General features: G+C 43.2%; 1 protein-coding gene across 3 annotated transcripts in view; it reads right to left on the bottom strand.

Annotated features, from left to right (window-relative positions):
• LOC112215165 (membrane-associated guanylate kinase, WW and PDZ domain-containing protein 1) overlaps positions 1 to 4,601 on the bottom strand; it is a 64,432-nt gene extending 59,831 nt beyond the window's left edge. For all 3 annotated transcript variants that reach the window (XM_042299206.1, XM_042299207.1, XM_042299208.1), the window contains exons 1-4: positions 4,486 to 4,601; positions 3,301 to 3,510; positions 1,842 to 2,064; positions 895 to 977 (exon numbers count right to left, since the gene is read on the bottom strand). In XM_042299206.1, coding sequence (XP_042155140.1) covers positions 895 to 977; positions 1,842 to 2,064; positions 3,301 to 3,510; positions 4,486 to 4,552 — 583 coding nt within the window. In that variant the 5' untranslated portion in view covers positions 4,553 to 4,601. The remainder of the gene's footprint in view (positions 1 to 894; positions 978 to 1,841; positions 2,065 to 3,300; positions 3,511 to 4,485) is intronic.
• Between the last annotated feature and the right edge of the window lie 7,828 nt (positions 4,602 to 12,429).

The following is a 12,429-nucleotide window of genomic DNA, read 5'->3' as shown; positions in this document are numbered from 1 at the left end:
AACCACTCAGCCTTGTTAAAATACTCCAAACCAGGAGGTGGCAGTAGCGTTGTTTGTCTGTGTTGCTTAGTTTATGGTCTAGACTCCAATGTTAGCTAGCTAGCTAGCTGTGCTAATGTACATTTTTTTGTAGAAAGCCCTTGTTGACACTAGCCAGATGGCCACAGCTAGATAACTAACTAGCAAGATGACGTAGAAACAATTTAATTCACTCTCCTTAATCCCATAATGCCAGTTCCAGCCCATAGCCATATGTTTAGCTAGCTAGATTATGTTAGCATATTCACTAGCCAGCGCAACATAGCTAGCTAGCTAAGGACAGTGCACTAACTTTGCAGCTAACACAGGCAGCTGATTATGGAAACAAATCTATTGTGATTTAATTATGTCAATACTTGCTAGAACAAAAGTGGTACCTGCTGCGTGCCGACCCGGCAGCAACGAACCTGCTCTTTCTACTTATAGAATCGTAATGCTTGTCAGTGGCCAACAACTTGACTTTGAGCCAATCAGAGAGCACAAATCCCCATTCGGGGGAGTCAACAGTAGTGCCAACAAAAAGGAAAAAAGAGGGCATTTTCTCCATACGTCCACGGTTAAATGTTATGGACCCATAAGCTTTGTCCAAAGAGCCACGACGGAGTTGTAGTGCCTACAAAAAGACACCATTACTATTTCTATCTATAGAAAAACACTTAATCATATTTATATATGTGACTAAGAGTTCAGTAGCACCATCTACTGATTGCATCAACAAGGTGCAAGATTAGGTGGTAAACAATACAGCACAGAAATGAGTGAAACACAGCTCACACACACACACACACACACACACACACACACACACACACACACACACACACACACACACACACACACACAGGCCTGGCTTACCATCATCCTCACACTCTTCCAGAGGTTTCAGAGGTTTCTCAAGACACCGGGGGTCGATCCACGATGTGGTCTTTGTGTTGTGGCTGAGGAAACAACACATACACAGAGCTGTTAAAGACTGGCTCTGAAGTCAAGGTGATAAGCACAAAAAGCAACAAAAGCCCAATGATCTCATCAGCACATGGATGTGAGGGGTTAATGTCTATCGGCTTGTCGCTAAAACAAGCAAGTGAAATCAAAGAGAGATCAATTCTACAATAAAACAGACTTCTCCCCCATTGAGAAACACAAAGAAGAGGGTTGGAAGGAGACCTGTCAGTGCTGACGTGTTGTATAGAATAGGTGGCTGGTGCCTCAACATCACCACACAAGTTCTCCTTTCAATTCTCTTGACTTTGCCAGTCCAATAATAAAAGCAGACCAACATGCAGGTGATGAATGCACCCAGCCATTTCCTTATCCTCTCCCAGCTAGTCAGGCAGGGAGCCCCAGCTCTGTGTGTTGGTCTGAGGACAGAGGGCAGGGCTGCATGGAAGTGGTCAGGTGATCTGACCTGCCTGTGATCTCTAAGGAGATCAGTCTATGGAGGATTAACGGCCTAGAGAGAACTGAGCAATGACAGGCCTGTCTGGGGGAGAGGAGGAGGGAGAGTACTGGGAAACAGGAACGAGAGGCTTGTATAGTATAGTAGTATACATAGTATAGGGAGTATACAGTATAGAGTTCTGTTTGGGTATTTAGTCTATGAAGTAGACCTCTCTGTTCTTGGTACAAGCTAAGGGTAGTTACTGTACATAGGGTATTGGGTGAAAATGTACACTATGATGCAAGCTATTGTGGGTTGTAGGATCACGTGTATAGGGTATATAATATATACTTTGTAAAGTACACTTTCTGTATAGGTTAAGGGTGGGTGGGGTATATGGTATAAGATATATTATAAATACTCTATGAAGTAGACTTCTCCATTCTCTGTGTAGGCCATCTCCCAGTTGTCTGGCAGGGGTCCCAGGGGGTCTTCAGGAGAGGCCTGGGGTTGGGCATGTGTCTGCTGCCCGTTGTCCGAGGTGGAGGCGGCCACGTTGTTCAGACCATAGGACGGAGCATTCTCGCGCGCGGGATATGGCCGAAGTACACCGCCGCGGCTCTCGTCCTGGTCGCTAGAGTTACCTGTGCACAACAAGGGAGAGGGGAAGAGACTACGCACTAAGGATCCTGGGTATATAAGGAGCACAACAAGAAAAAAACAGAGAGGGGAGATTTAGGTTTCATGCAGCAATCGGAATGTGTGAATCTACGGGTGGAATGATAAGACACTTACTTTATGCTAAGACGACTGTATGCATTATATCAATGCATGACCTGATCATGACCACAAAACATCCTTCCCTCTTTATCTTCTTTCTCTCTCTCCCTATCGCCCTCCTTCTGGTAACCCCTGGCTGTTGGTCCAAAAGGAATGGGGCCCAATGACTATAATGCAAAAGCGGTCAGCTTCCATTTCTCTAAACCCCAACTCCTAGTTCCCCCCTTCCCTCCAGGCCTCCCTCGTTCCTCCCTCACATCCGTGAGCCGTTCAGGGGTGATCAAACGCTAATTCACCACTCTGCCAGGATGGCAGGACACACAGAGAGGGTCATAGATTCATACCGTCCGCCCACCCGACTAGGAAAAAGCCCCTCCGTCTAGGAACTGACTGAATGTCTCACACACTCTCCAGGATGGAAAAGACTTCAAAGAGAGGGAGACGGACAGAGAGAAAAACACTCATCCGTGCCCATCAGCTAGCTTTCTTTCTGGGCAAACACATTAACACAGGTTCTGATAGGCAATATTTCAAACTTAGACATCAGAAATTAGGCCTAAAAAAGAACACAAAGTGATATACTCATCACCTTAAATAGGTGGGAAATATTAACACTCTATTAACAGATAGATTAGTGCATTAGACGAAGACACAAATGAGTGGAAGAGAGAAGAATGAGTAGAATAGAGAGAAAAAGAAGAGGGAGAGAGAAAAATGAGTGGAAGAGAGAAGAAGGAGTAGAACAGAGAGAGAAAAAGATGTGAGGGAGAGAGAAAGAGTGACAGAGGAGATCGAGGCCCTATGAATTCTGCTTGTACTGTGTTTCTCCCCTCCTCGCAGGCAGATGGCAGTGTTAAGACTCTCACAAAGAGAAATCAGCATCACAAAGACATGATGCAACCTCCAGACACCCAGCAATACAGAGCAGAAGAAAGCACAAACACAGGCTCACTCTCTCACATGCTCTTTCACACGTGTAGACATACTAGCACACATACAAACACACATGCACGAACACACACACACCACAGTGAACACGAGCCTGGTTTGGTAGTGTTCGTCTGTATCTAACAGTCTGACTGCAATGTACAATGACTCACCTGTAAAACTGTTGTTCATTTCCGTGGCCTGGTCGTCATCCTCGTAGTCAGCAGGCACTACTCGGGCGTTTTGCATGTCATTGTAGGACTTGGTGTGCTTGGGAGTTGACTGCTGGGAGCCTGGGGGGCCGTTGAGGAGCACAGCATCACTGAAAATCACTGTCCCAACCACGGGCTGCCTCGGCGGCTTGGGGGTCCCATAATAGTTACCTAGGCAACAAGAGGGACATTAGCATGCCTGAGAGAGAGGGAGGGAGGAAGAGAGAGGGAGGGGAGGGAGAGGAACAGAGATAAAGAGGGTGGCAAGAAAAAGATCCAGAGAGAAAAAAGGAAGGGAAAGAGAGACAGAGGACAGAGATAGCAGGAAGGAGATCTATAAAATCTCTAAATCTTACGCATTGGAAAAAGAGACAATGCAAGAGCACAATGCATCCTGAAATGGTGGGAATAAGCAGCTGCTGGAAAAGCAGGCTTTTCCCGCTAGCCAATGGTGTTACAGACTGAGAGGGGAGAGCTGTATTGTCTGGGAGCAGGGAGCATACACAGATAATACAATGGACCGGCTCAGAAGGGAAGAGAATCTTTACCTCGTTAAAGTATACATTCAAATGACTGGCTTACATTGGTCAGTGCCAGATCTGTTACTAAGATAAATTTCCCACATTGCAATCCAAGAGATAGCAACACATGTTCATAACAAAACACAAATTGTACGTCATTATCTACAGCTGAAGCTGTATATCCTAAAAGTATCTTTAAAAAGTCTATCCACAATTCTCTGGGAAAGTGACAATTTTGGATATGAGAATGCAACTCTTATCTCAATGCCACTGCATGTCATGTCACTGACACACTGTACGTAGGTCTGCTTTGTATATATTTGTATTTGGAAGGCAATAGGCTCCTGTGGACAGGCATTTGACATTGTCTGCGGGGCAGAGAGAAAGGTGTCAAACACACAGTGGTACAGGCACCAAGCAGATTAACGCTGTTACACACACAACCCACACACACAACACACAGGTGGATTGTAGTTTCTGTCAGGACAGAAGACTTATCACTGTGGTGCACTGTACTAATCTAGGTGAGGAGAATCTGGTGAAATGGTGAAAGATCCTATTCTCCACTCCTACAGTCTACCATCATCACCACCACCACCAACATAACCAACATCACCATCCTCACCTTCATACGTTCCTATTTCCAGTAGTGTTCCACACTGCTCAAGATTTAGGAAGTCCTCTATGGACATAAAGTTGTAATCAACCCCAGGGACCTCACCGTCTCGAGGGGGACGTGTCGTACCTGTGGAAAGAGGAAACCAAGGTTATTAATCAGCATTACTACCAACCAGCTTGACCTAAAACGAGGGAGCAGTTTTGTTGGTGGTTAACTCAATGGCAATTACATTTGCCAAAACATACGGCTCAATTAACAAACACAAACGTTATTGCCTCACTGTGGGCGGAAACCAAGATTGAGAACGAGGAAGGAGCAAGTAATATATAGTAAGTATTCAAACACAGCTAGGTCCATTAATCATAGGACTGAGAGAGAACCACTCAGAAGAACAGGTCCCCACAAACAGGAAGTGTGGGAGCTGAATGCAGGCCAGCTCACCCATTAGGCAGGATTAGGCGGCCGCTTATGGCGGCAGATTGGCAAAGGCGGCATTTTCCGAGCTTAGTTGACCAAGACGCACCTCCAACAAAACATAATTCTTCCCTAAAAAACAAAAAAATGTATCTAAACCAGTGGCAGTCATATGGGCTTTATAGGTGAGCGCTGATGCCGCCCGGAGATAAGCAGTGCCCACTTTGTCAAAGGCAGGGGCGTAAAACATTTTGCTTGTCCATTCCCAGTGCATCTTGGTGCTGTTGGACCAAATCTGAAACAATCATAGACATCTATGTTTGGTTCAGATTTGGTCCAGTCTGAAACAGCCTTGATTTGGTCAAAACATAGACATCTATAAATTACGTATTTTCAACTTTAATTCTTAACCGAAAAGAAACCTGATTTCCGGATAAAGACATACTTTAAACATGAGGGAAATATGTATTTTCACCTTTCATTCAGAAAATAAAATATACTAATTTCACCGACTGGAAAATATGTATTTTATAAATCTTTTTAACATAATGTTGCTTACTGGGACTATTCTAGTTTTGCGGGAGTACAGGAGGAGGGTGGCAGAACGTCCACGACCGTGTCTGGCTGAATCTGACAGGGTGCGATTTTGGTCACCGCTTGCTTTGAGACTGCAGTGAACAAAGCGGGTGGACGTGGACATGATGCGAGGAAACAGGAAATTAAGAAAGTCTCACACACACCCCTATCTAGTAGTGGTGGCATATCACAGGCTTTAAACGCACACAGGAGGTAAAAGAAGGGTCATCTTTATCAACACAGAGGAACTGACACTATCGTCTGGGTATTTTATTTCCCTTCTGGCATTGTGATCATACAGTATGGCTCAAAAAACCCTCTGTGATAGTTTAATTTAAAAAGATTTGTCTTCATGGTCTAACTGAACCACGAATAGGCCCATATTTGTCTCCAAAGTTCATCTGTAGTATAAAGGCCTACCCATATCACCATAAAAAAATGTGGACTATGTTGTTACACATAATGGTCTGAAAAAAAAGTGTGTGGGCTATTCAGGGGAGATTACTTTCTACTACATCTGGTCAATTAATTTTCTCCTTCTGGCCTGCACCTTTAAAGTTAGCACTCTTCTCAATATCAACCATCTGGCCACGTTTTCAGTTAAAAGGTTGGCTAATGTCAAAATGAGCTTCAAGTTCCTTGGCGTCCACATCACTAAGGACTTAACATGGTCCACACACACCCGTATAGTTGTGAAGAGGGCACAGCAGCGCCTCTTCCCCCTCCGGAAGCTGAAAAGATTTGGCATGTGCCCTCGGATGCTCAAAAAGTTCTACAGCTGCACCATCGAGAATAATAAAATAGTAACACTACCTCGTTCAAAGAAACTTAAATATGTTGTCTTTCAATTTAACCCTCTGAATGGCGCATATACACAATCCATGTCTCAATTGTCTCAAGGATTAAAAATCCTTCTTTAACCAGTCACCTCCCCTTCATCTACACTGATTGAAGTGGATTTAACAAGTGATATCAATAAGGGATCATAGCTTTCACCTGGATTCACCTGGTCAGTCTATGTCATGGAAAGAGCATGTTCCTATGGTTTGTAACCTAACCTTAAACCCTAACCCTAAAACGAACCCTTACTCCTAACCCTAAACTTAATTATAACCCTAACACTAAACCCCTAGAAATAGCATTTGACCTTGTAGGGATTAAACAAAACATGTATTCAGTTGGTCCCCCCAAAAACGTGTACGTACAGACAGACACACACACAGACAGACACACAGACACACAGACACACAGACACACAGACACACAGACACACAGACACACACACAGAGCCTCAGTATCACTACAGTGTAGAGAGAAGACAATAGAGAGAGGGGTCATTGAGGTCCTCTCTTTACAGCGAGAGAGATGACAGGAGCCGTCACACACCTGGCAGATGGCTGACTGAAGTCGTAACCCATCTGTGAGTAGGAAAGTCAGGACACACACGCACACATTGCCGTGGAGGCATGCACGCACACACAGCTTGGTAAGTGCTCAAAGTTGCCATCCAGAACCAAAGCTGTTTCTCTAACACAAACATTCAAGCACTATATTTGAACTCGAAGCATTTGATCACTCAGGAAACAACCTGTCTCTAAACATCTCAAAATAACTACAGTTCATCGTGGCACAGAGACTTAAGATTTAGTGTCTTTTCTCTTTTCCATTTTAAATGACAGAGACAATGAATTACAGCAGCAGCGGTTTCATACTAAGGCCATCTCCCTATCAAAGAGCCATACAATACCCTTTGATGAATCACCTAATTGGCAAATGTATTGGGATTATACTGTCCTTCTGCCGCTCTGTGTGTGTCACAGTGACCTGAGTTGAAGAAAATAAAGTTTGCTGGGAGTTTGAGTCATCGTCGTTGCCACACAAAGTGTGTCCCTTGATGATCTACGAGTCTGTGGTAATCTAATGAATGTCTCTGCTGTGGAGGAAGTGAATGGGCTGTTCTCTCTCTGGTAGTATTTCCCACACTGGGGGCATTGGATGCAGGTGTGCTGATAGAGTAGCTCAGTACTTCTGTAACAAGTACTGTATCATTGAATAATTCTAAAGCAGCTCCACCAACTTGGATTGAGACTTGTTGGGTTTGAGAGAGTTGCAAGTTATTTTCCAAGCCAATGTTTTTCAATTAAACTCCTCCCAGTCTGAGATAGTAGGACTCTTTTTAAGCAGTCAATGTCTTTGTTTATTTTAAATTTTTTAGAAAGGCTCAAAATGCTCAGTCATCACCGTCATCTTAAAACCATGAAACACTGTTCAAAATAGGAATTCAAGGTCTCTTTCAAATTCAAACCCTAATGTCAGTTGTGCTCTCAGCAGCTCTGGACATGTGAGATACATGACATAATGGATTCTCAATGCAGGCAGGCAGCAGGCAGACAAAAGGCTCAGTGAAGACAGGCTTGGCCTCATTACAATCTGTGTCCCTCTTCTCTATTCTACAGGAACAATGAACTGGGCCTAACTCAGGCTGATGAACTTCCAAAACCACTCAGTATCAATGGTTGGACTCTTTGTCTAGTCGTGAGAAGCTCCAGTTTCTTGTATGAATGGAAAAAATAGAACACAAGTAATCATAACTGTTTCAGCAACGAAAGACCTTGGGAACTGTACTAATCGGGAATAACTATAGTACTGGTCTTCTGTTCCTAAATACAGTGAGAGAAAGTAGGATCGAGAAAAATGGTCTCTCATTACTGTTTTCAGCCTCACCTCTTACAGTAAAAGGCCAAATTCAAATTCACACAATTTAGTTTTGGTGGTAAATAATCCCTTTAACTGTTTGTACTAAAGTAACTACTGAGTGTAATTATGACTGACCCCTGAGGTGTGAGAGGGAAATATGCCCAGGCAAAACACATGCACCAGAACAGATAACAGACACATTCAGTAGAACTAGACTGCTACAGCTTCTGTGCAACATTCAGTTTCAGACCTGTTGCTAAGGACAACCAGAGATGAGGTTTACATGTTGCACTTCCTGTGTGCAAGAAAACCCGAAAGATTAAATATTTATCAGGATATAAACGGCAGTGTGTGTGTGTACAGAGTTAGAGCTTGATGATATACATGAATAGTGTTGCTAGAATTGAATAGAATACTGTAATAATTGAATAGAATGTTCTTGTATAATTGTGGCCTACTGTATGTCATGTTTAGGAACTGAGCAACTGAGTGATTAATGAATGACTTACCTTAGACACATACTTTACAGCACAGTGTATTAGCACATCATACAGCCTGGCAGTGTTACACTGTCTGACTTTGACTTTGTGTTGACATGAGGAGTAGCCTACCTGTTAGTATCGCTGTCCTGTTTACAGTAGCGTCAACACAGGAGACATAACCTCTCTCCCCAGGGAAGACCTGCTACCAACAGCACCACACAAATTATACATGTTCCCAGTCAGAGCATGGAGTCATTACACTAGCATACGACATACAGGAGCTGAAAGACACACGTCAGTGCAGTGCACAGTGAACTAAGCCCTGTGTAGAAAGCATTAGAAAGGGACTAACATAAGAAAATGGTCCTGATGACCTACAATGGGACTGTGCCTTTGCTTAGAATATTATTATGATTAGGCTATATTTCAAATGTAAGGCAGGAATTGTTTCACTTTCACGACGATGGTATTTGAGAGGCAAAGCCAGCTCCAGCTTTGCTAGACAACAGATAAATTAACACGTAGGGAGGACGTGTGGAATGTTTCTGTCTCCTTACTCTCTTTATCCCTCTCGTTTTATCCTTCCCTGTTCTTCTCTTCTATCCCACTCAAGTGAATTCCAGCCCATCTCCCTATCTCTACCCCTCTCTCTCTCTTCCTATTTCTATCTCTTGAACCATCTCACTATCTCCTTCCTCTGCTCTCTCTCCATCCATCCCTTCTATGTTGCATGGCATTAGCGGTAGAAAAATATGCCACTAGTTGTGACGAGGTGCCCGGCACGCGGCTGACGTTCTCCTGCTACTGGGGAAGGTTGGGAAATAGAGCACGGATTGTCCAATCAGCATCAATCCCCCACCCCTCGCAGCCTCAACATCAATCAGCAGCTGTCATCCACTCCACCAGGGGGGCTGTTGTTGGGGGCTGCAGCCAAATGGTAGAATGTGGCAGGGGGAAAAGAGTTTGGGGGAGCAGAAAAAGAGAATTTATGAGGGAGAGAAAGAAAGAGCGAGAGCGCTCAAGACAGAGAGAGAGACTGGCCGTCACAGACAACTCTGGCTACCCAGAGAGGATAGGTTGTGCTCACTCTGCCCTGAGTCAGGTCGAGACAGATCTGCATTTTCTCCTACCCGGCAAGAAATACACAGACTTACGGCAATTTTATTTCACAAATTGAAAACAAATACATTATTTTTAAACAAAGCAGAAAAGAAGAAAATCCAATATCTATTGGGAGAAAAAACCCTTTGTGCCATATTAGCTGCAAAATATGTAGCTTCCTGCGACACCCATAGGGATAGCCAGTGGAGTGACCAACCAGAGCAATAACATTGTTACATGTGTCTTTCTCACTATTTCATTATTGTCCTCATTCATTTCTTACTGTATTGTCAAGTTAATTGTTACTACTCATTGAATATTACTATTTATCTGTGTCATCATTGATTTGATACGTGTCTATATGTTTGCTTGGCAATGTATGTGGGAACAATTTCCATGCCAATGAAGTCATTTGAGAGAGAGAATAAAAAACACTAAATAATGAATGCAGAGCAGATTTAGGATGATACCTGCTAATTATCAAAATCCCAACCAAATCATGAGAAAACAAAAAGATAATTACTTGACACATTGGAAGGAATTAACCAAAAAAAACAAGTGAACTGGAGGCACAGTGGCAGAATACCTGACCACTGTGACTGACCCAAAATTAAGGGAAGCTTTGACTATGTATAGACTCAGTGAGCACAGCCTTGCTATTGAGAGAGGCCACTGTAAGCAGACCTGGCTCTCGAGAGCCCACAAAATGAGGTGGAAACTGAGGTGCACTTCCTAACCTCATTCCAAATGTATGACTATATTAGAGACACATATTTCCCTCAGATTATACCGACCCACAAAGATTTTGAAACAAATACAATTTTCCAACAAATAACCTCCCACATCTATTTAGTGAAATACCAGTGTGCCATCACAGCAAGATTTGTTACCTGTTGCTACAACAAAAGGTCAACCAGTAAAGCACAAACATCATGGCAATTAAAAACTATATTTATCTGTCTATTTATTTTCCTTTTGTACATCAACAATTTGCACATTGTTACAGCACCGTACATAGCTATAATATAACATTGAAATGTATCTACAGTATTCTTTTGAATCTTTTGTGAGTGTAATGCTAACTGTTAATTTCTGATGGTTTATTTCACGTTTGTTTATTATCTATTCCACTCAATTTGGGAAGTAAACGTGTTTCCTAGCCAATAAAGCCCATTGAATTGAATGAATGTGCGAGAGAGCGAAAGAGAGGGGGAGAGAAATAGAGAGACGTGAGATCCAGAATCCCAGGGCGACAGGAAAAACAATCACCTAATGGGTGTTTAAACCACTCTCCAGCACAAAAACTTTCTCCCTATCCCCCACTGCTCCTCTCGTTGTCTAACTAACAAGACAATACCAAACTGCACAAACAATCCCTGTCTGTTTGTGCAGTTTCCCTGTAGGATCAGGTCTTCACTATCATTGGGAGCATCTTGTTAAGGATCTCTCCTTCCTCTTTCTCGTTTACGCTCCCTGTCACTTCGTCTGTCTGTGTGTGTGTGTGTTGTGTGAGCTGTGAAGTATCGATTGAAGCCCTGCTAAAAGGATGAGGAGGCAGAGGCAAGCCTGTCTGTGAGTCTGTCATGTCATCAACATTGTTCAACATTGTTTCCACAACCTGCCACTGAACTGCAGCATCATCGAAAGCTCTCTCTGTCTTTCCGCTCTGTGTACATAACATTACACTTTAGCTAGGTCTCAAGGCAAAACAATTGGTTGTCCAACGTCTGCCATCAGGTATAGAATTTAAGTGTGCTGTAAACACTAATTTAGTCACTCAGTTAGTCACACAGACACGCACACAGGCACATACACACACATACACATGCACACACAACCCATATAAAATACAAACATGCCATATAAAACGTGTGAACTATGAATAGCTTATAGCAAGAGCTAGTTCCTCTCCTTGCTGGCAGTTCATAAAACGCTGCTGTGGAACAGGTTCAGTAGCAGGGGAGCAGGGGACGAATGTCCCTGAAGTGACCTGTAGAGTGTCTCCTCTGACCCATATCCTGCCTCCCAACACTGGGCCGCTCTCTGGGCTGGGGCCCGGTTCCTTAACCAATCAACAGCTAAAGCAAGAGCAATGTTACTGATCTCAGTGAATGGTCATCACAAGTCGTCACTGGCATCACTCTCCCTTAATATTTTCACTCAATGTGATTCCCTGGTGATATATTAGTTGTAAATAATAATGTCAACAATACTTAGTGATTTTGACAGACATTTGGACATTTCGAAAAAGTGCCTAAAGTTATCTGACATAGTGTTGTACTATCTGTCAAAGTGCGGACCTCTCTAACTTTAGGAGGAGAGCGAGGTAGAGCTAGAGTGAGTGCTACGCCACATCCCAGCTATCACATTTGGTTCCTTGGAAGTTGTTGGAAAGTAAGTGTAAGTAAGTGTTCGGTTTCCCATTGGTTCTGGGAACGACGCCCAATACATTTCCTGACCAGTAAAACCAAACGTTTTTTAAATGTTCTGAGAACAGAAGTGAAAATGTTGCCTGTTCTGTTTAGGTTGCAGGGAGGTTCTGAGAATGTTTTATTCTGGTTCCCTGAAAGTATTCCTGGGAGGTTTAATTAACGTTCTGAGAACAGACATTATAGGTTGTTTAAAGGTAATTAAATACATTAAACTAAATGTAAAAGGTTATTTGGAGGTTTTTGAATAC

Source organism: Oncorhynchus tshawytscha, linkage group LG16 (genome assembly GCF_018296145.1).
Source record: "Oncorhynchus tshawytscha isolate Ot180627B linkage group LG16, Otsh_v2.0, whole genome shotgun sequence".
Taxonomy (NCBI): domain Eukaryota; kingdom Metazoa; phylum Chordata; class Actinopteri; order Salmoniformes; family Salmonidae; genus Oncorhynchus; species Oncorhynchus tshawytscha.
This window is presented reverse-complemented; position numbering and strand designations above follow the sequence as displayed.